The sequence below is a fragment of the Leptopilina heterotoma genome, unplaced genomic scaffold (genome assembly GCF_015476425.1).
Source record: "Leptopilina heterotoma isolate Lh14 unplaced genomic scaffold, ASM1547642v1 Lhet_237, whole genome shotgun sequence".
Classification (NCBI taxonomy): Eukaryota; Metazoa; Arthropoda; class Insecta; order Hymenoptera; family Figitidae; genus Leptopilina; species Leptopilina heterotoma.
The window spans coordinates 1,771,534-1,796,467 of NW_025110953.1; the positions used below are offsets into that span (position 1 = coordinate 1,771,534).

The 24,934-nt window shown below is 23.7% G+C and overlaps 1 protein-coding gene across 19 annotated transcripts in view; it reads right to left on the minus strand.

The window, feature by feature from the left end:
- Positions 1-24,934, minus strand: part of LOC122502778 (bromodomain adjacent to zinc finger domain protein 2B-like) — a 212,760-nt gene that overhangs the window by 51,921 nt on the left and 135,905 nt on the right. For all 19 annotated transcript variants that reach the window (XM_043612983.1, XM_043612986.1, XM_043613001.1 and 16 more), the window contains one exon: positions 16,731-16,887. In XM_043612983.1, coding sequence (XP_043468918.1) covers positions 16,731-16,878 — 148 coding nt within the window. In that variant the 5' untranslated portion in view covers positions 16,879-16,887. The remainder of the gene's footprint in view (positions 1-16,730; positions 16,888-24,934) is intronic.

Consider the following 24,934-nt stretch of genomic DNA (forward strand, 5'->3'; position numbering starts at 1 on the left):
GAAGATTTACAAACTGAACTCAGAGGGTGCATAAAATCACATTTTCTGTGACAATGATTCCACGATTCATGAAGCAAGAAAAAAAAACAATGATAAATATCTCAATTATATTTGTTTTATTGTCTTTCTTTAAAATGAAATTAAACTTTTTAAATTGTATTATTTTTATTACCTATTATTATTAACTGAAGATTAAAAAATACATAATTTACTGAAAAGATTGAAAATTTTTTATTAATAAAAATTAGGAATTAGAAATTTTGATTAATTGAAATTTAGATCCGTTGAAGTGGAGCTTAATTGGAATTAGGATGAATTGGAATTCGAAGGATTAAACATTTTGACGAACTATAAACTCAGAGTCGACTGGGATTTTAATCGATGACAGTTTTAATAAGTTAAAATCAAAATTTATTGAAATATACATTATAATATAATAGTAGTATTATAATAGTAATAATTATTGCATAATCTAATCAAGAATATTTCCTCAATTTGAACTTTCAAAATTTTTAGATCTTAGAAACAAAACTTTTGATTAAAAAACATTTTTTTCATTTTTATTAATTTTTTCTATTTTTTTAACACAATTTTTTTAAGAATGTCAAATTGAGACAAAAAACGTATCAAAATTGTTGCGATGCAAGGTTTTGATAGATTTTTTTGTCTCAATTTGATATCCTTAGAAAAACTGTGATAAAAAAATAGAAAAAGTTAATAAAAATAAAATTGAATATATTTAATCAAAAGTTTTTCTATTTCATTACTTTTTTGTATTAATAATATTATTATTTTGTTATTTAAGAAAATAATTGTAAAAATTGAAATTAAAAGAAAAATTAAAAAATATACAAATAAGTATTAATAATATTATTATTTTGTTATTTGAGAAAATAATAAAAAAATTAAAGTTAAAAGAAAAATTAAAAAATTTACAAAAAAGGTGAAAAGGTGAAGAGCCAAAGTAAAAAAAGTAAAGGTAAAAGATAAAAGTCTGTGATCCCTGTAAACTTTAACATTTTAATGTCACTTTTAACAAAAAGGACTAAAATTCATGTTCGGTTTATAAATAAGTAAATAATACAATATAGAAAATAAAAATTTGACGAAATTCAAAATCTTTTGATTACGAATGTCGTTAAATTTTTATTTTTCGATATTTTTCATCAACAAATAAAGAACGAAAATTGATAAAATATTCATGAAGTGGATTTTTAAAAAACTGATTTAAGAGAACTTTTGAAAGAAAAATTTTGATAGGAACAATAAATAATATTTTAGGATCATTCTTCAATTTTTTTTTCCTTTTTCCTCTTTTTTTTTTTTGTTTGAAGATTCATAATTTTGATTCTGAAAGACTTTGAATTATAGAGCTGAGAGAGAGAAAGAGACTTGGTGTGTAATCGATTCGATTAGACTTGAGACATTGCGTGTGATCGTGATATTCATTCGCAGTGGAGTATCATTCCAGAGAGGGAAAAATCTACTATCCATTTCATAAATCGAGACCTGTCAATTCGTGAATTGAATTTTATTTTCCTTTGCTCGGTCGAATTACGTTTTTTTCATACAAATAATAATAATATATATTATAAAAATGCAAATTTTCCACAAGCGTTAAATTATTTTAATGTAAAGTTTAACTCTCGCGGTAAAATAAACACAAGTCCCTTAATTTTATATTGCACTCGAAATTAATTATTTAATTTTTTACCTCTGTATTTATTTTTATGGTGAATAAAAATTAGTATTTGGATATTTATTTATTACTTTAGTTTTTATATTTTCTAACTACTTTAATTAGTATTTAATTGGCTGTAAAAAATTAATATCTTACACTTTTCTGATTTTTTCTTAATGCAATCGGTATTTTTTGAAAAATTTAGAATTCAAAATTCAAAAGAAAATTATAAAAAAAACTTTAGGAAAGGGAAGAGAAATAATTAATAATTAAAAGTAGGTAATTTTATTAGATAATAATTTTTAAAACTTGAATTTATTTTACTTTTTCCTTTCCTTTGGAAAAGGAAAAAGTAAAATAAATTCTTTAAAAAAGAAAAATTAAAGTGTATTATTGTATTATTATTATTATTTTTAAAAAAATTTTTTTTTTGTATTATTTTTTTAATTTTTTAATTTTTTCTTTTTTTCTTTTCTTTTTTAAGTAAAACAAATTCTTAATTAAGTTTTAAAAATTACTATCACAAAATGAAAAATAATAAAAATTGAACATTTATTCTTAGTTTAGAATTAATTTTTGTACTGTACAGAAGAAAATATTTTTTGTACAAAAAAAAATACAAATTAAAAGAAGTAAAAATCATTCGAACGATCGAAACTTTATATATATAGGAACATAAAAAAAATAAAGAATTGAAAAGAAAATGTCAAGAAAGGAAATAAAAAAAATGTATGTAAAAAAGAGAGTAGTAAATATAAAAATGTGGGCACACTCTAATTCTTCAATTATAAAAGGCTTCCTTTCACTTTGCGCCTCATATGGCTTTCTCCACAATATCGCGAAATGATTATTGTGTAAGGATGCGTGTGAAAAGAATTCATTTATATACACATTGATGAGGGTAATAGTTAAATAGAAAATGTGGAAATCTATCTCCACAGGTACTTAGCGTCATTTAAAATCGAAGGCGGTTTGCTTCTAGAGTTAGGGAAAATGGCTGTATTATTAAATCGATCGCTATACACTTTGCTTTAGTCTCGAACGTGTAGATATACGAGGGTTGTTGGAGTTGGGCCAGGGATTCAACTCAAAACACAGGAGCTTAAGATCAAACAAAAGAAAAAAAAAGAAAAGAAAAATTTTACCAAAATTTCATTTTTTTATCTAAATATTTTTTTTTACATTTTTAACCTTATTTTTTTTAAATTTAATTTTTATCTAAATATTTCTTTTTTACATTTTTTACCTTATTTTTTTAAAATTTAATTTTTATCTAAAATATTTTTTTTTTACATTTTTTACCTTATTTTTTTTTAAATTTAATTTTTATCTAAAATATTTTTTTTTTTTTACATTTTTTACCTTATTTTTTTTAAATATTGTCACGATTATTAATGAAATAAAAAGAATCTCTATGAAATTTTAACTTAAAAACATTTAAATACCCTTTTTAGGTACAAATTAAAAAATTCTATTTTTCCTAAAAAAAAAATCAAAATTGTGCACCTAAATATTTCATATTATATTCCTCAAAAAGTTTCAAACGTTCAAAATGACAGATTTTTCTATTTCATTCAAATTTCAATTTTATTAGAAAATATTTTTTTCTCGACTTTTTTGTAAATTAGAAAAAATTTTATTTTCAAGAATTATTTTTCTGTTTCTTTATTCTTAATTTTTTTCTCGCATTAAAAATTGAAATTATGTTCCTCAAAAGTTTCAAACGCTTGAAGTAAAAAATTCTTCTACTTATTCTTTCAAATTTTAATTTTATTTGAAAATATGTTTTTGTAAATTATTGAAAAAATTTCAATTTTCAAGAATTATTTTTCTATTTCTTAATTCTTAATTTTTCTCTCATTAAAAATTGAAATTATTAGTCTCTAAAAGTTGAAAGTGAGATTTTTTTTATTTCTTTCAAATATTTGAATTTTATTAGTAAATACTTTTTCTTAAACTAAAAAAAATTTGTTTTTAAAAACTATATTTTTATTTCTTAATTCTAAATTTTTATTTCCTTAAAAATTGAAATTATGTTCCGCAAAAGTTTCAAATGTTTAAAGTAACAAATTTTTCTATTTCTTTAAAATTTTAATTTTATTACAAAATAATTTTTTGTAAACTAGAAAAAATTTCAATTTTAAGAATTATTTTTCTATTTCTTAATTCTTAATTTTTTTCTAATTGAAAATTGAAATTATGAAATTGATAAAAAATTGAAATTTTAAACGTCCAAAGTGACAATTATTTTTTTAGAGTGAAATTAATTGATTTAAGTATAAATATTTATTTGATAATACACAACTAATTGGCTATTTGAATAAAATCAATTTTTTTTCAGTATATTTTTTCAAATTTTAATTTTAATTAGAAAATAATTTTTTGTAAACTAAAAATTAATTTTTAATTATTATTTTATTTTCGATTAAAGTCCACAACAAAAATTACAATTAATAATTAAATTAATAGTAATATTATTAACTCCTAAAATTGCCGTTGGCATTTTTTTTCACAAAATAAATAAACCATCGTTTAAATTTCACTTCCCAACGAGCATTAATTAATAAAAATTAAATTCCTAAAGTTTCAGAGAAGAATTTTTTAAGCAGTAAAGGTAAAATTTTCTCATCTATCTCCCCGTCGAAAACCAGCACAGCTTTTGTAGAACAATAAAAATCAATATATAGAATACTTTCAATTATGTAGAAAAGTATATGTTTCATGAATTATTAGCCACTTTGAGAAATGGAAATTTTTTCCATTTTCTAATTCTACATTAGTGGGATTAAAGTTCAATGAGTATTTTTTTTCGAAAAAAATTGTCTTGATATCGAAATTCGAAGATTTGATAATAAAAAAAAAATTAAAATAGTTATAAAAGGAGAAATCTTTTCTTTTTCTTCGAAAGATTGATAAAAAAAAATTAAAATAGTGGAAAAAAGGAGAAATTTTTTTTCCATCCTTTTTTTTTGAAGGAAAAAGTTTAAGTGATATAATTAAAAGACAAGAAAAAAGTCAAACAAACTTTCGAAAAGTTTCCTCCGCGACTTTTATATTAACAGTTTGAAAGAATAAAATCGATTGAATCAGGACTTTCACTACTGCAATTCCAGTAATTAACCTTTCTTTAGCATATGAAAGTCATTGAAGTTTTATAAAGGAAGATAATAGGAATAAATCGACAATTTAGTATGACCAAAAAATAAAAAATTCTCAATGTTTCACTAAATGAATGAAAATAAAAAATAAAATATTGTAGATAAAAAAAATTAATGTCGACATAATAAATTCGCGCAATATAATTATATGAAAATTGTATTCATAAATTAATATATTATAGAAAAAATATTTTTCTCTTTCTCAAAAAAAGGAAATCAATTTGTGGCTTTTTTTCTACTCTATTTCTAAAGTATAATCAATAGAACAGTACTTTTGTCCCCCTCTCAGTTTTCATCTCTCTCTCGAGACCAATGATTGCCTCTGTTCTTCCACTTCTACATTTTTTTCAAAAATTTTTTTTCTATTTTACACAATCCTAAACTCTAAGGTACACACAGAGAAGAAAAAGTTTTAATCGTCAACTCAACACGTTTCACTAAAAAGTTCTTTTTTTTCCCGCGTATATAATGAAAATAAGAGAGAAAAAAATGTCACCACTTTCAAATATTTAAAAATAAAAAAAAAATTTCCTTCTTTTGTAACTATACTGCGACAAAAATTAAAAACAGTTTTAAAAGTTTTGTCCAAAAGAAATTGTGAGTAAAATAAAATAACTTTTTTAGCCGAATTTTTGGGAATCAAATTTTATTAACCGATTAATTTTCTAATTGCTTAAAAAATACAAATTAAATTCAAAATTCATTTAATTATTTAACTTGAAATAATAAATAGAAAATTAATTCAACTATTTAACTAGAAATAATAAATAGAAAATTAATTTAATTATATTTAAATTGAAATAATAAATGGAAAATTATTGTAATTATTTAACTAGAAATAATAAATAGAAAATTAATATAATTATTTTAATTGAGGCCTTGGATCCAATAACTCGCCCGACGCTCGAAGACACGCGCTAATACCAGTCGGGTAGCAGTGAGTGGCCCAGAGGCGCTCACTGCTCACTGACTGGCAGTTGCGCGTTCCTCCGAGCGTCGGGCGAGTTATTGGATCCAAGGCCTCAATTGAAATAATAAATAGAAAATTAATTTAATTATTTTAATTGAAATAATAAATAGAAAACAAAAAGAATAAAATAAATAGACAAATAAAATTTTAATAATTGATTCATTAATTAATTGAAGGGGAAAAATAAAACAGGCATGAAAATAGAGGAGATTTATGAATCAAATGACGATAAAATACAATACAAATGATAACAAAGATACATTGACATAATTGTTTGATTATCCATTAATTTTTATCAGTTTGTTTTCATTCTTAAAATTACAGAGACGTTTGGAATTTCATTAAAAACAGCTAATGAGTATATATATACGCAGAACTGATTAATAATTGATAGATAAAAAAAAATTAATTAATCAAATGAAAATTATTATCAATTTGTGAGTCGAAAGAAAATTAAATCATATATAATATAATTATTTTAATCGCGTACTATAAAATCAAAATTGGCACGTTTATTTAAAATTAATATTTTATTTCCTTATTTTCGCGTGTAAACTATATTTTATTTATATATTTTGTTTCAATATTTGCCTTTTCTAATAAATAAAAAATATTTTTTATTTTTATTTATTTTTTTATTTGTTTAATTTTTGTTCTTTATAAGCCAGTATAATGTTCAAATAAATGAATAAATAAATAACAAAAAGAAATTTGATAAATTAATGTAAATATAATAAAATAAAAAAAATACTCAAATTGAAAAAAAATGTCTCTATAGTTTTGAACGTGCAAAGGAATGCCTCTATTTTTATTACTACTTTTAATTATTGTATTTTATATAAAAAAATATTATTTAGTTTGTAAAAAATTTTTTTAAACCAATGAATGTCATATTTATAATAGTAATTTTTCATTTTTTATACTAATTTTTAAAAACATTTAAACCGAAGAAATATTTCGTTCATTTGAACGTTCGAAATTTTATTGTAAAACAAAAATAAAGTAAATAGAAAAAAATAAATAGAAAATTAATAAAAATCAAGTAAATAGTAAACAGATAAATAAAATAAATAAACTATTAAAAAAAAGTAAGTAGAAAATAAAAAACAAAATAAACAAAAAATTAAAAAAAAAAACAAAATAAAAAATAAAAAAAAATGTTTTGAAAATAAAAGGGAAATATTTGTTACGAAAAATAAGGATCGCATTGTGTAAAAAAATTGGTAGATAAATGGGTCAAATTTTAGAGTCGAAAAATAATAATTGAAGTAATTACTTTAAACGATGATTGATGTACATTCTCAACTATTTTCGTCTCCATTGATTACGTAAAAAATGGAGTAAAAAATACGTGTATATGAAAAAAATTTGTAGACAATGTTTTGATCAATTTTCAATAAATATAAATAATAATTAAAATGTAATCACAGAAAAAAAGTTTTACCTGAAATAGAGATAAATTTCTCTAGAATAGCGAAACTCTTAACTGAAATAATTTAATATTTCGCTAATTTAGTGAAATTAGTAGTTGTTCAAGGTAAAATTTTCTTTCCATGAAATACCTAATTACCTAATTATACAGAAAAAAATATTCCTTTTTCTACATTTTTTCCTTTATGTTCAATTTTTTCCCTTTTTTTTTGCAAATGAAATCAAAATTCAATCACTAAGTATACAGACGCTAATGACAATTTTTTTAATGCAAAAACTCATTTTCGAAAGGAAATTTAAACCAGAAATTGAAATATATTTTATGAGATTTTTTCTGTATATATATATACATTTTTCAAATTAAATCCCTTTGCGAATTGGAAAAAAGTTAGAAAAAAAAGAAGAATGTGACATTCGATTCCCACGAATAGAAGTTCAGAAGCAACGGTTTCAAGGGAAAAAGAATGAAAAATACTCTATGAGGAACCTAAAAGAAGAAAAAATGAACACTTTCATCAACCTTACAGAAAGGGAGAAAGAGAAAGAGATAAGTCAGGAACGTTATTATACTTTTATTTAAAAAAAAGAAAAAGAAATTAAAAGGAAAACAATAATAAACCGCCACTTCAGTGATTGTAAAACGAAGTCAATTGGCATATTAAAAAAATAAATCAAAGTAGAAAAAATAAAGGTCAAAAGAAGGAAAAAAAGTAGAATAAAATAAAAATAATAAAAGTAAAAAAAGTAAAAAAAGTAAAAAAAGTAAAAAAAGTAAAAAAAAGTAAAAAAAAGTAAAAACAAATAAATAAAAAGAATAAAAGTAAAAAATAAATAAAAGTAAAAAGCTTCATAACTGTATACAAAATAATATCGCACTTATAAAATTGTTTTTAGAAAATAATTACTGTGAAAAAGCTTTCAGGAATTCTCCTCGACAATTATTTCGAAAAATCAAAGGAACGTTTATTTTAAATCACAAAGCAAAGGGAAGCGTCGTTGTATTCGTTAGAATTGAAGTCATTAGCATTAATCTTGTGATCTTCTGATGCTACCCAAGGAGACCATCCTTTTCCAAACATAATTTAAGTTTTAGCAAAATCCAGAGTCAGTTGTTAAGAAACTTTCTCTAAAACAGAAGCTTCTCATCTTCATTTATAAATTAATGAAATCACAGATACAGTGCGCAAAATAATATAATTTTCATTTTTAATATACTTTAATATACTACAAAAAAGAAAGAATAAAGAATAATACCACAACTAATTAATATAATTGTATCTACTTCAATTAAAAAGTACTTAATAAATAATATTAATTAATTAAATTACCTTATATCATTATTACAGTAACAATAAATATTATAATAATAAAAATAATGTTTGCTTTTTGCTAAAATCTTTTCTTTTTTTTTATTATTTTGTAACAATTTAGGCTTTTTATTACAAAATAATAATAAGAATAATAAAATTGTTTCATTATAAGAAAAAAAGAAAAAAAAGAAGCAATTAGTATTAAAGTAATAATAAAAAAAAATATGTTGGAATTTCAAAAGGGTCTCTCGTATATATTAAAGCGTATTTTATCTTTTTTTTTATAAAAGAAATTTGTGTTATATATAAAAGTCAAAGTAAACATTTACGAAACGTGCATCCTATTTTAAATTAAAAAATAATCCCCTAGATTATATCAAGCTTATATACTTTAAAAAAAAGCCCTTACTGTTTTCATTAAAACATCCTCTTTATAAAAATTAAAGTGAGTTAAAAAAGTTCAAAACTTGTGGAATTTGAAAATTTTTCAACTTGGCGAGTGAATAAATACCTTCATTTTTATCGCATGAATGTGTGAAAATTAATTAATACACTTTAACGAGTTTATAGTTAATACATTATTACTATTATTATTCTCGTATTTTCTGTTACGATAATTTTTTTAGTATTAATATAAATATTATTTATATAATAAAATAGTATTATTATTCGTAGAAGTATTTTTATTGTTATTAAAATTTTTATTGTTATTTTAAGTAGTACAAGTAAATTTTTAGTCAGACAAAACTTTTCAATTTTTAACATATTTGTGACAGTGGCAAAAGTAAATTTTGGTGAGAAAAATTTTTTTTCCAATTTTAATTTTTATATCACTATTGGAAGTGAATTTGAGATAAATCAATTGAATTAAAAATTTTTTGACAGTAGTACAAGTAAATTTGAGTCGGACAAGTAAATAAATATTGTTATTATTTGTCAGCGTTTTTGTAATTTAAGTAGAAGAGTTGTAGTTAGTAATTTTAGCCAGACCTAACTTGTCAACATGTAAATAATATTTCAGTAGTACAAGTAAATTCTATAGTCAGACAATATTATTAAAATTGAATTCCTTTCGTTAGTAGTATAATTAAATTTCCATCAGGCAAGAGTAGAAGAATTGCTTTTTTCATGTAAGTAGTAATAGTAAGTTTTAGCCAGACCGACAAATTTCATTCTATATTTTTTAGTTGTTGTAGTAGTAGTAGTAAATTTAAGTCACACCTAACCTTTTAATCTTAATTTTCATCCTAGTAGAACAAATTAATTTTAGACACTTTGAAGTTTTCAATTTTAATTTTTACTTCAGTGGTAAAAATCATTTTTAGTCAGACAGTACATTTAAAATTAGGTAAAGTTTAAATCTTAGTAGTATAACTAAATGTGAATCAGGTGAAAATTAAAATTTCCACCTTCACGTCACTAACAAAATTAATCTTAATTTAATAAAACAATTTAAATTTTTCTTATTTTTTCTCTCAGTAGTAAAACTGAATTTTACGTCAGACAATATAAATTCTTCACACTTCAGTAACCTTACAATAGAAAAATTCAGTTAAAAAAATACTTTTTAAATACGAATTTCTTCTCTTTTTCAGTAGTAAAGTGAAGTACATCCACTGAACACGATTTCGGGGCCAAAAATTATTTAGTTCGTCTGGATTTCGAGAAAAGTGGGGGTAAAGACCCAAAAAATATTTTTTTTCGTCACTTTTGATATCGGAATGGTTTTCAATGTATTTTTGCATGCTGATCACGATCCTGGGTTCAAAAATTATCCAGCACGTCAGAATTTTGAAAAAAGTGAGGGTAAAAAACTCCAAAAAAATTTTTTCTTTTGCTTTTTCTGATACCGGAATGGTTTTTAATGTATTTTTGCACGCCGAACACGATCCTGGGTTCGAAAATTGTCTAGCAGGTCAGAATTTTGAAAAAAGTAGGGGTAAAGATCCAAAAAAGATTTTTTTTCGTTATTTTTGATATTGGAATGGTTTCCAATGTATTTTTGCACGCTGAACACGATTTAGGGTCACGAAATTATTCAGCACGTCACAATTTCGAAAAAAGTGGGGGTAAAAATCCAAAAAACCTTTTTTTTCGTTATTTTTTATATTGGAATGGTTTTCAATGTATTTTTCCACGCTGAACACGATCCTGGGTTCGAAAAATGTCTAGCACGTCAGAATTTTGATAAAAGTGGGGGTAAAAATCCAAAAAACCTTTTTCTTCATTATTTTTGATATCGGAATGGTTTTCGCAATGTATTTTTGCACGCTTAACACGATTTCGAGTTTCAAAATTGCCTAGCAGGTCGGGGTATTGAAAAAAGTAACCCAAAAAAAAAACTTAGAGAACTTTTTTCATAATTCTGACATTCTAGGAGATTTTAGAGCTCGCGGCTTCATGTTCAGGTGTCAAAAATAAATTCAAAATCACTTGCTTTCAAGTTTTTTTGTGCATACAAAGGAGTATCTCAATGATTGAAGAGTAATATATTATAAAACGTCAACAAAAAATTAGTGTTAACAATAATTAAGATTAAAAATCAATAAACAAATAGTGTAATAAAACAATTAAGTTCCCCAATTATTATTGTCTGAATAAATTTCACCTACATTTGAGAAAACGGACAGAATTTCAATTTTTTCGTAAAATGATATTTCCCGCTTTTACCCTGGTTTCTTTTTTCTTCTCACTGATACACACTCGTGCGAATAATCATCAAAGGGACAAAAAATTCTAAAAACTGGAAACATTGAAGGACGACAAAATGAGAGTTTATAAGAGAGTGAGTGAGAGAAAGAGAGAGAGAGAGATAGGGCGAAGGTAAAAGGGGGGTGGTTTGGATAAAAGGGGAGAGTTTACGAGATGGACAGTAAAGGGGATGGGTGCGGATGGAGGCGAGGGAGGCGAGTTGTCGCAGACCGAGTCCAGGGGTAGGTGAAGTGAGGTGGCAATCAATAAATATACAGAACCGGCAGAGAGAGCCATGGTTCGTCGTTGCGTCTGTCCGTCGGTCCATCCATCCATCGCTCGTTTTACGTTCTTGTGTTACCAAAGCTGACTGGCTCCAGCTCGAGCTCTCTCCCGGTAAAATCTCACTGACAGAAAGCTCAACAGGCTCTCTCACTTGACGAAGGGCAATAACTGAACGAGAGAGATAGAGAGAGAGAGAGAAAGAGAGAAACGCCAGAAAACACCGAAAGAGACTATATAGAATTAGCGAAAACAAAGATGAAGCGAAAAAATTCAATAAAATATATTCACCATTGTAAAGAAGCAAAAAAGAACTTCACTTTTTTTCAAGGAAGAGAGAACAGCCTCTGTTTTATCAAAAAAGCCCTTTTTTCTGTCAGTGAGATTTCACCGGGAGATAGAGTCTCTCTTTTTCAAAACAAAAAGACACAATCCCTCTTTTTTCAAAAAAAAAAAAGATTCAGCCCTTTTTTCAAAAAAAAATAAGAGATAGCCTCTCCCTTTTTTTTGAAAAAAGTAAAAGTTCGCAACAAGGCTGAAAATCTTCAAATCATTTTTTTTTTTTTGTTATTCGACAATGAAACTTCAAAAGCACTGAAGAGCGAAAAAGGGAAATTTCAAACAATATTTCAAAACGAAATTTTTTCCATCAATACCATGTGTATGATATAGTTTTGCACTCGGAATACAAAGATTTTCCGTTCAAATGATTTTTTGAAAGAATTCACTTTTTGTTTTGAAGCATATAAAAACAACAATGAAAGGGAAAAATAAAAAGCATCAAATGCTAAATATTTATTTAACGCTCGCAAACGAATATTTATCTGTCTAGAAATAAATAATTCACGACCTGAATGAAATTCACAAGTTAAATAGAAAAAAAAATTACAAAGAATGCAAAAAAAACATTCAGATAACGAAAATAAAGGCCAATTAATTAATTAAAAATTCCAAAAATTCAATTAAGTAATAAATGAATTAAATAATTTGATGAAATGCTAAAAATGAATCATTAAATTTAGTAAATAATTTTAAAAAACTCGACAATTTAATTAATTCGTGGAATTAATTTAGAAAACTAATTTTAGAATTTTAGAATAGAAACATAATTAATTAAAAATTCGACTAATCAAATTATTAACTAATTAAAAAATTCAACAATTCGATTAGAATAATGTGATAAAAAATGATAGAAAATAAATCATTAAATTAAGTAAATAATTTTAAAAATTCGACAATTCAATTAATTCATTGAATTAATTTAAAAAACTGATTTTAGAATTTTGGAATAGAAAAATAATTAATTAAAATTAATTAAATAATTCTAGAAATTAATTACCTAATTAATTAAAAAAAATTTCAAATCAAATAATTAGTTAATTGATAAATTGTACAATTCGATAATTAATAGTCTCAACGTCGATGAAGTTTATAACATTTATAATAAGCGATTGAAGAAAAAATACTTTTCAGCTAGAAAATAATAAAATTTTTCTGTTAACAAATTTTTTTTTTGTTTAAAATAATTGATCAAAAAAATTTGTTACCAAGTTTTTAAAAGAAAATGTCTAAAAATTTGCATTAAATATTTCTTTTCTAAATTGATGATTATAAGCGTTGTGAACTTCACTTTTAAGTATATAATAATTTAATTAATTAATTAAATTCTACAACTCAATTAATTAACTGAAACATTCTACAATTAAATTAATTAATTGAAACATTCTACAATTCAATTAAATAATTAATTGAAAACTTTTACAATTCAATTAATTAATTCGCTAGTATAATTTTTCCATTCAAAATGAATTTTATTCAATTCAGAAATTATTTTTTCGTAGATAGATAAATATTAGATTTGCGCTCTGAATAAATATGTATAGAATTTAATCACTTTTTATTTTTCTCCCATTCAAATTTTAATTTAATAATTTGATAATAAACATGACAATAAGCTATTTCGTATTTGATTCGAATCTGATTGTTCATAACGTTTATAATTAACAATATTTAGAACAAAAAGTATTTTCCTATTTAAATTTATATCAATTTTTGTATGAAAAATATTTCGCATAGTATTTCGATCGATAACTTACAAAAGAAATATATTTGAATAAAAAATATTATTACAATGAAAAAAAATTTAGTAGATTCAAATAATCGATTTACTTGTCTATTATTATCAAATATAAATATTAATTAGAATCAAATAATTTCTATTTAAATCAAATAAATATTTATTTCAATCAATAAATTTTTATTTAAATAAAATAAATTGTATTTAATTCAAATAATTTCAGTATTTGAAGCAAATAAATTGTATTTGAATCAATAATTTCAACATTTGAAGCAAATACCATTTAGTTGACGTGACACTTTTTCTAAGGATATCTGATTGAGACAAAAAAACGAATCAAAAGTGTTGCGAAGCAACATTTTGATAAGTTTTTTTGTCTTAATTTGATATCCTTAGAAAAAACTATGGTAATTAAAAATTATTTGATGCAAATAAATATTGAAACAAGTAATCGTTTATTTGAATCAAATAAATTATTTTTCAGTTTTGTTGGGGGGAAAAAATATTTCTTTTTTTTTCTCAATCGTTGATCATAAACGTTGTAAACTTAAGCGACGCTTTTTTATCTATAATAATATTTAATCTCTGTTTTAATAAACGAAAAATAAAATTTATAATAATAAACGAAAAAAGTCTTTGTGTGCTAAAAAAATATTTCGAAAATTGAGAAAAAAAGGGAATAAAAATCTAAATCGTTATAAATATTGGGAGAAAAGAATCAGGCGAACAAAAATGACGTTCGGTCAAGGACGAGACGAAAATTATTATTCTCGACTCGTTTCCTTAGATTTCTAACAAACAACGAAAAAAAAGAGAGAAAAAAATAAAATAAAGGTGATTCTAGAAAAAAGGGTAGCCGAAAAAAAGGAATCTATAGATGGGATGATCATTTTTACCGCATGCGATAAAAGTAGCTAATACGTGCCATTAATCACTTTTTCGCCTGTCTCGAAGAACAGGTTTGTGCCTTGTGATTCGTCAGACACACTTTTTTGAGACTTTATAGAAGAAAGAAATTTAAACATCTTTTCAAAAATAATTTTATTTCTCCTCAATGTATAGTAGTTTGTATCGATTGATTTTTTCTCATCATGCGGAGAAAAAAAGCGGCTGATTCGAATATTTCTCTATATTTTTAATTATTTCTAAAAAAGGAAAGAAAATTTTTTTGATTCTGCTTTCCTTTTTCGAAAAATTAGTAATAAATAATATTTAAAAGCAGGCATATAATTTACAAGTGTTTTTTTGGTATAAAACTTTATTTACTACAAAAAAAGACTTGTAAACTATAAGAAAATAAATTATATAAATAAAAATGATAATAATAATTAGTAATAAAATTAATAACAATGAAAAGAAAAATAATAATAAATAAAAAATAATAAAAGAGCTTGTTTTGTTTACGAACAAATAAATTAATAACAATAGAATAATAATAAGAAGAATAATATAATAATTATTACTATAGTAAATAAAATAAAGCGCTAAAAATCAATTTCCTGAAAATAAATCAGTTTTCGTTTCACTTTCGTTGCGATTCATAATATAATTTTCCCTCGCTTTTCTTCGGTTAATTCTTTTAACATAGAAAGTGGTTAAAAGCGTAATAATTTTGTCGACCTCATTGATTTAAATTGTTAAAGGGGTGTGAGAGAGTGTTACGAAACGCGTGCAAGTAAAAGGGAAGGACGAAGGAAAGAACAGGGGAGTAAAAAAAGAAAAAGGGGCGAATAAAAAAGGAAGAAAAAAAGGAGAATGAAAGAAGAGACAAAAGGAAAATATAAAGGAAAGAATGGAAAATAAAAAAGGGAAATAAAAAAATGAACAGAAAATAAAAAAATAAAAAAAAAGGAAAAAATAAAGAACAGGAAAAAAATAAAGAAACGGAAACAAATTAAGAAAGGAAAAAGATATTCAAAAGAAAAAATAAAGAAAAAAGAAACAAAAATAAACAAAGAACAGGAAAAAAAAACCAGGAGAAAAATAAAGAAGAATAATATAAAAGAGGGGAAGAAATTTGGAAAAAGTAAAAATTCTATAGAAACAAAGAAAAAATAAAGAAAAGAAACAAAATATAAAATGAGAAAAAATAAAGAACATTGAGAAAACAAAGTGAAAAAGAGAAAAATAAAGAAAAGGTCAAAGAAAAATTAAAGAACAGCAGAAAATAAGGAAAAATTATTGAAAAATAAAGAAACGAAAAACAATAAAGAACAGGTTAAAAATAAAAAAACAGGGGAAAAAATAAAAAAACAAGGATAAAATAAAGAATAGGTGAAAAATAAAGAAAAGTAAAAACTGAAGAAAAGTGAAAAAATTGGTGAAAAATAAAGAAACGCAAAAAAAATAAAGAGCAGGTGAAAAATAAAAAATAAAGAACGTGAAGAAATTAAAGAATAGTTGAAAAATAAAGAAACAGGAAAGAATACAAAACGAGGATAAAATAAAGAATAGGTGAAAAATAAAGAAATGTAGAAACTAAAGAAAAGTGAAAAAATTGGTGAAAAATAAAGAAACGCGAAAAATTAAAGAAAAATAAAAAAATAAAGAAACAGAACAAAATAAAGAACAAGAAAAAATTAAAGAACAGGTGGAAAATAAAGAAACAAGAAAGAATACAGAACGAGGATAAAATAAAGAATAGGTGAAAAATAAAGAAACACAAAAAATAAAGAACAGCTGAAAAATAAAGAAAGGTAAAAACTAATGAAAAGTGAAAAAATTGGTGAAAAATAAAGAAACGCAAAAAAAAATAAAGAACAGGTGAAAAATAAAAAATAAAGAACGAGAAAAAATTAAAGAACAGTTGAAAAATAAAGAAACAGGAAAGAATACAGAATAAGAATAAAAATTAAAGAATAGGTGAAAAATAAAGAAATGTAAAAACTAAAGAAAAGTGAAAAAATTGGTGAAAAATAAAGAAACGCAAAAAAAAATAAAGAACGAGAAAAAAATGAAAAACAAGGGAAAAATAATGAAAAAGGAAAAAATAAAAAATGGGTTGAAATTGGAAAGAAGAATAAAAGAATAAAGAAAGAAAGAAATAAAGAAATAAAGAGAGAAAGAGAAGAGAGAACAAAGAGCAAAGAAGGGATGAAAATGAGAAAATAGCTCTTGCGAGTGGACTTACCACCAAAAAGGGCGGCAGGATCGAGCAAGGGGTTGGCTTGGTCCGCCTGGAGTTTCTCGGAGGCAGAGGTGGCGCCCGGCGTCGCCGTTGCCTCGCTACCACCCCCGCCGCCTCCGCTGCCACCCGACGCGGAGTTCTCCTTCTCCATGCCGGTCCCCTGAAATCATGTACCAAACGTTCCTGTTAATGCTTTTCCTCCAATACAATAACACAAGCGTATCCATTTTCCTCTCCAAATATTTTCCACGTCATTTTCTACACTATATTCTCACATATCACGCACAAACAAACAAAGAATATTATATCTATACCTAGATATATATGTGACGCTCCACGAGAAAAGGGACCTTATTTACTCTTGTCATAAGGTCCCTTTTCTCGTGGAGCGTCACATATATAAAAAAAGTGTCTTCCTCCCTATAAATAATAAGCAAACTTTGTCTATCGTTTTTTTTTTTTGTGAAAAAAATTTATATTTTTTCTGTGTTTGGGAAAAGAAAGTTCAACTTTCTTTATTTTTTGTAGTTATATTTTGACGATAGTCAAGCCTCAAATCGACTATAAGGGGCAGAAAAATTTGTTTCAGTCGATTGAAGATTTAAAAAAAGTTGAAACATCAGTCGTTTATTTTATTTAGTTTTGACACAAAAATTTCCTGACATTTCACTGATTTCAAAATTCAATTTTTTAAAAACTAAATAATTTTTCTAAATAAAAATATTTTAATACTTATTAATTTTTTTTTTACAGGAATTTCAAATTTATAAATTATTTCAATTTATAAATTTGTAATTTAAAATTTGGACGAACGAAAAAGTCCTTAACAAGAGAAATCTTATAATCTAAAAAAGTCATAATAAAAAAAATTCTAAGAATAACTTTTTTAAGATAATTTCTTATAAGTTATTGAATTTAAAAAGATTTGAATTTGAAATTTTTTAAATTCTTAATTCCTATGAAAAAATAATATTTCTTAAATACACTGGGGTCAAAAAGTTTCAGTACATTTGTACTGATTACTGTTAAGTGCTCGCTTCACTTCAAATTCAAATATTTCTGTAAAAATAGATGTTAGAGCTATCAAATTAGAATCATTTTAAAGTTCAATAAATTTAGAGTCAAATAGGCTAAGATATAACCAATTTAATAGTGTAAATATTGAAAATATAATTCTTTAATGTTAGAGATTTTTCGTGAAAAATTCGATTTTGAAATCTGGAATTCAAGCGCACGCCAATTGAAGAAAATTTTTTTTTAAGCTTTGATAGTTGCACAATATCAAGTACAAATTCCATTCTTTAATTCTGGACCAAAATAATTCACATATATTAAGTATTTTCTTCAAATTCTATAAACTTCCTTTGCTCTCGAAATTTTTCAAAGAATATTAATTGCAAATTCGTCGTTTTCGTTCACTTGTTTTTTCAATTAACCACACTTTTGAAAAATATGCACCTTTTTTTTATTGAAAAATAAAAAATAGACACCTAGAATGAAAATAAGGAATAATGATAGAGTTAAAATTTGTAAAATTATAAGAAGAGGGATAAATTTCATGTAAATAACTTAAATTTCCTAAGATGAAGAGGTTCTATATTTTTCAAAAGTGTGGTTATTTGATAGAACAAGTGAATGAAAACGACGAATTTGCTATTTATATTCATCGAAAAATTTAGAGCAAGAGATATTATTTTTATAGAATTTGAAGAAAATACTCAATATATGTGAATGATTTTGGTCTAGAATTAAAGAATGAAATTTGTACTTTTTATTGTGCAACTATCAAAACTTAAAAAAAATTTTTCTTCAATTGGCGTACGCTTGAATTCCAGATTTCAAAATCGCAATTTTCATAAAAAAATATCTAACTTTAAAGAATTATATTTTTAATATTTACACTATTAAATTGGTTATATCTTAGCCTACTTGACTCTAAATTTATTAAACTTTAAAATGATTCTACTTTGATAGCTCTTACATCCATCTTTACAGAAATATTTGAATTTTAAGTGAAGCGAGCACTTAACAGTAATCAATACAAATGTACTGAAACTTTTTGACCCCAGTGTATTTATTTAAAAAAAAAGTTATTGATGTTTTCGAATAATTTTACAATTAAAGAAATTCGTAAATACATGTAACAAAAAATTCAAGGACTTTTCAAGGTTTTCAAGGTCCAAAATAGGAGGTTAAAGTTTTGAACGTTCAAATGAACGAAATTTATTTATTTCTTCTTCAAATTAAATTTTTATTACTATAATTTTGCGTCACTATTAAGCAAATTAATTATAATGTTTCTAAATGTAAAATTTGAGTTTTTAATTTGAATTGTAATCAATAATCTATGAAAATATTTTTAACAAAAAATATTTCGTTCATTTGAACGTTCAAAACTTTTTGTTCATGTCCAAAATAATATTTTTCAAGGTCCATTTTTAGGATACTAATTTTCAAAATATTTGTTATTTATAATCGAGTATAATAGTGTATTTCAAGTAAATTTGTACTAATTCAAATTTAGAGAGTACTTATAAACAATTTTATAATTTCTAAATACAACACATATTCATAAATAACTTTAAATACAATTTATTGATAAAATATTAGAAATATAAAGAACATCGATTTAAGAAACACCAATCAAAATATTGTTTTTAAATAATTGAATTCTTTTGAGAATTTCTATTAAAATAATTGATATACAAATTATTGAATTATGAAAAATTTTTGAAAATAATTAAAATTTTGCAATGAATTTTATTAAAATTTTTGAAAATAATTGAATTACTGCGAAGAATTTAATGACAAATTTTAAAATAATTTTTGAAAATAATTGAATTACTGCGAAGAATTTAATGGCAAATTTTAAAATAATTGATTTTTGCGAAAAAAAATTATGCAAATTCTATTTTAAATAATTGAATAAATGTAAATTTTTTTTTTTTTTAATAATTGAAAGTTTGTGTAGAATTTTTTAAAAACTTTTGTTTAATATTTAAATTTTTTCGGTAAATTTTATTAAAATAGTAGAATATTGAAAACCATCGAAGTATGAAAATTTTTTGAAAATAATTGAAATTTTGCCATGATTTTTATTAAAATTTTTGAAAATATTTGAATTCTTGTGATGAATACTATTATTTACGAAAATAATTGAATTTTGCAATGAATTTTATTAAAATTCCTCAAAATAATTGAACTTTGTTGAAGATTATTGTTATTTATTTCTTAAGATAATTGAATTGTTGACCACAATTTTTTTAAAATATAATTGAATTTCTGCGAAAAATTTAATTCATTTTTAAAATAATTGAATTCTTGTGGTGAATATTGTTGTTTATGAAACAAAAACATACACAAAAAAACTAACTTTAAAGTGTGGACAGACAGAATGAAAGAATTAAATACGAAGATTATTATAGTTAATTATAATTATTTATAAAATAGGAAAAAGAAAAAAAATGCTTCTCTATAGGAAGTAATAAAGATCAATGGTCAATAAATAATAGGAAAAAGGGGAGAAAAAAAAAGTTGAAATAAAAATTTGAAGGCACAGTAATCTGTGATATATTACATATACATATATGTTATGTAATAATATGCAACGATAAGACAACAAATGTGACGTTTGAATGTAATGCAAACATTTATCTCAACCAGCTGAAGAAGAAAGGTTTGCCCTCCCCTCCATGAAATTCCCCTCCAGCGCTTCGATCAGCTGACTGGTAAACTCCCCTACTTCGTTCCAGCTGTGTTGTATAAATATACATCGTTACGTCAGGTTAGGTCAGGTTAGGCTTGGCTAGACTAGACGCCGTACAGCCAACACCGTTATTATTATATACATACATACATACATAAATTCATACATGAATACATGCATGTTGATGTACATATAATACACCAATACATTATTTCTCTCCACTACCTGTATAAAATCGTGTACGTACGACCCTGTTATTTAAGTCACATTGAACTTGATTTTTGTATCACATTTTTTTTCACCTACTTTCTAATTATATTTTTCAATTTTTTTTTCTCTCATTCTCCCTCTTTTATATTAATAGCTCAATTTAAATTTTATGTCATAATTTATTCTATCTTTGCACTCAGGGAAAAGTGTTCTTATTTATTACTATATTTAATACGCAATTTTTTATGGTATTGATTTTTTTTTTATTGAAAGTTATTTTTCTCGAGTTTTATTTAATATTTTTTAGTGATTTTTGTAATTGCGGTGTTTTTTTTAGCTTCAGCTAGAAACAGTGATAAGTTTTTCAAAAATAGCGAAAGTTTTAATTGAGGGACAGAACTGTTAAAAATCATATTTTCTTTTTAAAAATCCAGGAGGTTAAAGTTTTGAACGTTCAAATGAACGAAATTTATTTATTTCTTCTTCAAATTAAATTTTTATTACTATAATTTTGCGTCACTATTAAGCAAATTAATTATAATGTTTCTAAATGTAAAATTTGAGTTTTTAATTTTAATTGTAATCAATAATCTATGAAAATATTTTTAACAAAAAATATTTCGTTCATTTGAACGTTCAAAACTTTTTGTTCATAAAAATCCGACTTTTTATATTTAAATCTGATTCTTTTGATTTAAATCAAATTTTTTCTGGTGCTTAAGTTTTTAGTGATGATAATAAAAAATTAATTTTATAATAGAGAAGCAAGAAAAAAAACCGAGTTGTCACAAAAAATTAATTTTGTTTTTCTTTGACTTTTTCCTGATTTTCAGACAAAATTTTGACTTTTTCCCTAAAAGTAAAGAATATTCTGATTCACTCTAAAAATTATTAAACTCAAAAAAAAATGTTCTATTACATTTTTTATGAATTTCTTTCATTGTAAAATTATTTGAAAACATCAATAATTTCATTTTTAAATAAATATTTAATCGCATTATTATTTTTCCATAAGAATCAAGATTTTTCAAACAAATTAATTCTACAGAATTGTTTACTTAAAAGTAGGAAGAATTCCAATTTCTAGATTTTAATTGAGGCCTTGGATCCAATAACTCGCCCGACGCTCGAAGGCACGCGCTAATACCAGTCGGGTAGCAGTGAGTGGCCCAGAGGCGCTCACTGCTCACTGACTGGCAGTTGCGCGTTCCTCCGAGCGTCGGGCGAGTTATTGGATCCAAGGCCTCAATTTAAAACCCTTTTCAATATTTAATTATTGTTTAAATTTTTAATTGAAATTCATTTTTAAATCAATTCTATAAGAAAATTCTACGAGAATTCAATTATTTAAGTACAAAAATAAATAATTTATTGAATAATTTAATACTCCTTAAATTTGAATTGATTACTTACGGAAATAATTTAATTTTTAAGAAGAATATTTTATTATTCCTGAAAATAATTAAATCCTCGTGAAATATTTTATTATTTATAAAAGTAATTGAATTATTGCGAAGAAATTTATAAAAAATTTGTAAATAATTTAATTCATAAAGAGAATTTTATTATTTATCAAAATAATTAAATATTTGCGTAGAAATCTATTCATTTTTTTTAAAGAATTAAATTTTTTTGGAAAATTTTATTAGAATCGTAAATATTGAAAATCCATTGAATTGAGGGAAATTTTTGAATATAATTGAAATTTTGTCAAGAATTTTATTAAAATTTTTGAAAATAATTTAATTTTGGAGAAGAATTTAATTATTTCTAAAGATAATTGAAATTTTGACAAGAATTTTATTAAAATTTTTGAAAACTATTGAATTTTTTAGAAGAATTTTATTATTTAAAAAGATAATAATTGAAATTTTGACGAGAACTTTTTTAAAAAAAATTAATTCTACAGAATTGTTAGTTCAAAATCTTGAGAATCAGTTTTACTAAAAGTCAGTCAAATTCTACTGACTTAGTTTTAGAGAGTAGTGAAACAAACGAAAAAAAATTTTTTTTCTTATATAATTTTAAACAAATTAAACGCCATTCACTGAAAGTTTATATATTAATAAATACATAAATTTACTACCGATTTTTAGTGAATTCTACAAAATTTTTAGTAAATCTATATTTATAGGGTTTGCATGAATAGGCACTTGAACTCATTCGATTAGGGTCAAAATAAGTGAAACCGGCCACTTGAAAAATTTTTGTCCCCGAATTTAAAGTTATCTATGGTTTTTGATAGATATATGAGTAAACTTTTACCCGCTAAAATATTTTTCAAAAATTTTATTTATTTTGAAAGTTATCAGGTGTTAAACTTTTAGGTTACTTTTTATTCATTAAATTATTACTCCGAAACGAATGAAGATAATTTCAATTTTTTTTTTGGAAATTAAAGCTAAAAGTCTGTAGTTTAAAGTGCAACTGAAAAAAATGATGTATAATAAAAATTTCTAATTGTTATTAACAATTATTTTAAACAATTGCGATTTAAAGTATGTTCTCAATGTCGGAAAAAATCAAACTATACTCATGTGATGCGCAAAACTCTAACGAGTAAATTAAAAAAAAAGAAAGTGAGTAACCTCTAAAATTACAGAAGTTATGCATATTTTTCTGACGACGCGCGGGAATTAACTGATTCGCAAACTCTCGAGCGCGCGGGAATACGCCCGCGCCCGCTCCCGCCGCACTGCTCACACTTGTGTTTTCAAACAATTTATGTTTACAGAGAAGGAGAAGTAATTAAAATATTATTTTCTTACTGAATAGTTTATTAATATTTTTACTTTTGGAGTAATTATATACATAAAAACCATCTGATATTCTTGAATCGTACAAAAATCGAAATCGATATTGTTTGTGTAGAATTTCATCAAAAAATTTTTTAAATAATTGGATTTCTAAATAAAATAATTGAATCATTTGTCACTTCTCCAAAATTCAATTTTTATTAGTGTTTTAACTGAAATTTCTTCTATAAATCCGCTATTTTTAATAATTTATTATTTCTTAATAATAAATAATAATTAAATTTTTGCCTGGAATTGTAGGTATTAAAATTATTTTTTAATATAATTGAATTCTCTTAGAAAATTTTATTAAAATAGTAGATTTTGAAAATCATTGAATTGAGGAAAACTTCTGAAAATAACTTATATTCGGAGAAGAATTTTATTATTTATAAAGTTTATTGAAATGTTGACGATAATTTAAAAAAAATTTTTATCATAATTGAATTTTTGCAATCATTTGTAAGTTCATCTATTTATGAAAATTGTAAACGCACTCTCTAAATCTGAATTAGTAGAAAGTTACTAATGAAATGGCGAAAAGTCGTGCACCAAATGATTTAGTAATATATTACTAACAAATAGTGAATTTTACTAATTGATTAGTAGATTTCTACTAACAATTAGTAGAACTGTTTTATTAATAGTCGATAAAACAGTTTTACTAATTCATTTAGTGAAATGAGTGACTTTTAATTAGTGAATTTCTACTAAAACATTAGTAAAATTTTACTAAGAATTAGTAATATTCTACTAATTGAAAAGGGGAAAAGTCGTCCATGAAAACTACTAAAAATTAGTCAAATTTTACTATTCCTTAGTAGAATTCTACTAATTCAGATTTAGAGAGCAACTCTTTTCAAAATTCAAATAATTTTGAAATATTTTTAAACTAACTTTTACTACTTTTATAGTAAAATATTTCTGATAATTTTTACTACTTTCGGAGTAAATTTATTCCGAAAGTAGTAAAAGTTATCAGAAATGTTTTACTATAAAAGTAGTAAAAGTTACTTTATATTTTTCTTCGTGTACAATTATAATCGAATTCCTCGAAAAATGTAATTATTCTTAAACATTTTATTAAAACTCGTTCAAAGAATTCAATTATTTAAAAATTTGTTAATAAAATTCTTTATGGGAATACAATTTTAAGAAATAATAAATTATTAAAAATAGCGGATTTATAGAAGAAATTTCAGTTAAAACACTAATAAAAATTGAATTTTGGAGAAGTGACAAATGATTCAATTATTTTATTTAGAAATCCAATTATTTAAAAAATTTGTTGATGAAATTCTACACAAACAATATCGATTTCGATTTTTGTACGATTCAAGAATATCAGATCCACGAAAAAAGTTTTTTATCAAAGCATAAAAACTGCAAAGCAGTTTATGAGTACATACAAAATGGTTTTTATGTATATAATTACTCCAAAAGTAAAAATATTAATAAACTATTCAGTAAGAAAATAATATTTTAATTACTTCTCC